Source organism: Otolemur garnettii, unplaced genomic scaffold (genome assembly GCF_000181295.1).
Source record: "Otolemur garnettii isolate 467f Iridium unplaced genomic scaffold, OtoGar3 scaffold00043, whole genome shotgun sequence".
In the NCBI taxonomy this organism is placed as follows: Eukaryota; Metazoa; Chordata; class Mammalia; order Primates; family Galagidae; genus Otolemur; species Otolemur garnettii.
Genome location: NW_003852438.1, coordinates 11,359,053 through 11,362,572, shown reverse-complemented (window position 1 = coordinate 11,362,572; position 3,520 = coordinate 11,359,053). Strand labels below are relative to the sequence as shown.

General features: G+C 54.5%; 1 protein-coding gene across 1 annotated transcript in view; it reads left to right on the top strand.

Moving 5' to 3' along the window:
• LOC100944089 (retinol dehydrogenase 16-like) overlaps nt 1-3,240 on the top strand; it is a 7,752-nt gene extending 4,512 nt beyond the window's left edge. Inside the window, exons 2-4 of the mRNA XM_023513651.1 lie at nt 6-369; nt 1,667-1,830; nt 2,407-3,240. Coding sequence (XP_023369419.1) covers nt 6-369; nt 1,667-1,830; nt 2,407-2,624 — 746 coding nt within the window. The 3' untranslated portion in view covers nt 2,625-3,240. The remainder of the gene's footprint in view (nt 1-5; nt 370-1,666; nt 1,831-2,406) is intronic.
• Nucleotides 3,241-3,520: the final 280 nt, after the last annotated feature.

Here is a 3,520-nt window from a genome sequence, read left to right as displayed (position 1 = left end):
CCCAGGACACACCACAGTGCTCTCACTCGACTGGGATGTAAGCTTGAACATAACCGCATCCAACTGCACAGGCTCAACACAGTGTTGCTCTCATCTCCCTCTGTCCCCAGGACTCTGGGGCCTGGTGAATAACGCTGGCATCTCCCAGCCCACGGCCCCCAACGAGTGGCTCACAAAACAGGACTTTGTGACCATACTGGATGTGAACCTGCTGGGGGTGATTGAGGTGACTCTGAGCCTGCTGCCCTTAGTGAGGAAGGCCAGGGGCCGCGTGGTCAACGTCTCCAGTGTCATGGGCCGGGTCTCACTTTTTGGTGGCGGCTATTGTATCTCCAAGTATGGCGTCGAGGCCTTCTCGGACTCACTCAGGTATCACACTGGGCTGGGGCCTGGCCTAGGTCTTGTTTTTGTTCTTCTGTGGGAGAATTTTTCAGGAGTTTGATTTAATCATAGCCTTAAAGGCTCCTTGTTCAAGATTCTTCTGTCAGGCTCCGTGGTCCTGCACTTCCCTGGATTTAGCCAGCCATGCCTTGGGACCTTCCGTCCATGTTCTGGTAGAGAGAGGGGCCTGGAGCCTAAGAACCCATATAATGCGGGTCTGAGTCTTTTGAGAAGGGCCCATAGACAGGACATGTCTGAAACAGATAGGAACAGGGATACTTTGGGTGCAGAGCCCATGTCCACGGCCAATATGACATTGGTATACACGGGCCCTGAAGATGGTTTTAGCCTCTGATTCAGTGAGTGCCAAGGACAGCACGGGACAGTAGTGGGAACGTGAAATCAGCACACCTTAGGACAACAGGGTTTGGTCCTTGACCTGGAAACTTGGACAGTTGGGAGGCAGAGGGACAAGAGATGCAGGGGTTGTGACCGAGTAGGACATGCTGGCTGGGGGCCCTCCCATATTTGCGGAGGGTCCCGGATGTGTGGTGAGAGCTGAGACCTGGAGGGCTGCACCTGGCAGCCTGTGAAAGAGGGTGGGCAGGGCTCCTGCATGAGAGGATGTCATTACCCCAGGCCCACGGTAAGCAGGCACTGACCTCGGTGTGACAGGGTCCTCCTAGGCCAAAGGACAAGCCCAAGTCTGGCACAGGGAGATGAGCAGGTTGGTGAGGGTGGGCTGTGGATGCCTTTGACCCTGCACAAGGGCCAGACTTCATGTTGTTGACAATGAAACCCACAGCAGGTTGTGCTCAGTGCGGCTGCTAGTTCTATCAGGCATCCAGACGTCCCCTGGGTGCAGGGAGTAGAGCCTGTCTGAGGAGGTGGGACTGAAGGCCAAGGGACGCTCCTCAGAAGACAGCTACAGTAGCCCTGCTGAGACAGATCCAGGGAGTTTCCCACGGTGGGAGAGGGAGGGAGGGGCTGAGGAGATCAACGGGTGCCATGGATGAGTCATGGGGATGGCTCCATGTGGGAACTTGAGGGTTGGCCCTGCAGTGGCACCTTGAGGCAAAATCCCGGGGTTCAGGCAGGTAAGGCTAGTGTGTAAAATATTGAAAACAATAATTACGTATTTTAAAATGCATTGCCCGCCTCCCAATTATTAACCTGGTCTTCACCCATTAAAAGTCCCAGGTTTCTTACCATGATATGGCATTCATATTGCTTGATCTTCCCAAGAATTCTGAAATCCTTGCTCCTCTGCCTCTCTGTCCTTCAGGAGGGAGCTGTCATACTCTGGCGTGAAGGTGGTTTTAATCGAGCCTGGGTACTTTAAGACTGCTGTGACCAGTAAGGAGACATTCTTGAAAAACCTGAAGGAAGTGTGGAGCCGGACCAGCTCAGAAGTCAAGCAGAGCTATGGCGAGAAGTTTCTGGCATCCTGTGAGTGAGTGGACAGAGAAGCAAACCCTTGGGTGGAATCCAGGAACCCTCATTTCTGGGTCTCTAAGAGGAGCTATCCTCCTGACCAGAGGGTGGGGCTGGTGGGGGGAGGAAGCTCAGCCTCCTCTGACAAGTGGGGACCTAGTCCCTCGTGGGTGTTACCAGAACTGCTCACACATAAAACAAGTATCCAGGCTTATTAGTCACTGGGACCAGCACCTCGCTGAAGCTTTCACTGTTCTGAAGAGGCAGGGGCCAGACAGGGGAGAGACTCATGGACCCGGAGCCAGCTGGCCCTGCACGTGAGGCCAGTGTCCCAGCTGGCTCCGTGTGCTCCGGGGTGTGGTATTGGCAGACACCCTCCACTCAGGCAGTCCAGGTTTCCCAGCAGAGGTGTCTTAGGGCGGAACAGATCTTTCTGGGGTAAGCTAGGGCATCCTTCAGGGAGTTTGGATGGATGACTGGGGTATTCCTTTGGTGAGGCGTGAGTTGTTAGAAACTTTCCACTCTTAAGTTGAACCCCAAGCAGAAGCATTGCAGGGTGAAGTACACATGTTGCCTTCTCATTCTGTACAGACGTGAAATCAGCAGACTTAATGGAACAAAGATTAGAGCAGGATCTATCCAAGGTGACGGACTGCATGGAGCATGCGCTGACCGCCTGCCACCCGCGCACCCGGTACTCAGCTGGCTGGGACGCCAAGCTTCTCTACCTCCCCCTGAGCTACATGCCCACCTTCCTGGTGGATGCCATGGTCACGTGGGGCTCTCCCAGGCCGGCCAAAGCCCTGTGAATTTAAGGCTGAGGCACACAGTAGAAGGGCACTGGTGCTGCACGGGGTACATTGGCAGGAGCACTCTAGCCTGCCGGGTGTGAGCTCTCCGCCCTCCAGTACCTGTCTCTCCTCTTCCTCAGCCTCCACAAAGGATTCTGGGGGAATATCCCTCAAGACCCTGCTGATATTTAGAAGAACCAGGATCTTCTTCTGAGCTGTGGGTCCCAAATCACACTCACTGGTGTGTTGCTTGGCAGCCACTCAAGCCTTGACTCTGAAATTCTCAGGAAAGCACCAAATTGTGGAGGATGTGAGCAGGTGGAAGCAGGCTCAGCCCCCCTCCTGGGGTGAGCATCAGCCTGGCCAGGCTGTATCCTCCTTCAGGATGGGAGTGGCCTGGAGGAGGCTGGAGCACCCTCCTCTGAAGATGAAGATGGCTGTGCACCGCGGTTCAGGGTGAGAGTGCCCCCTCAGCCTGATGCCTGACCCCTCCGGGCCAGCTCTGCTGGCCTTGTCTGGAAAGTGGTGTCTTTCTTTGGGATCCTGAAGAATGACACAAAAACCAGTTTGTCATTTCTCTTGAAATCATGGATTCCTGTCAATTATTTTGGTTTTGAAGAAATGTTAGAGGATCACCCATGCACATATATTTAAATTGTCGTCTTGGGGAGCATGGGGTACAGTGATGGGCAGGTGCCCTCATGGAGCGCAGAGTGAGAGGGATGAACTGGGGAGGGATTTGCTATGGGTCAGGGGATTATCCCTGCTTCCTCTGTGCCAATCCTCTGTGGAAGCCAGGGCAATGTCTTCCAGTCCAGGGCTGACCATACACCCTGGAGTCACAGGAACAACAGAAGGACAGGCAAGCCAGAGGATGGCATTGAGGCCTGGCAGGGCCCTAACCCCTTTTCTTG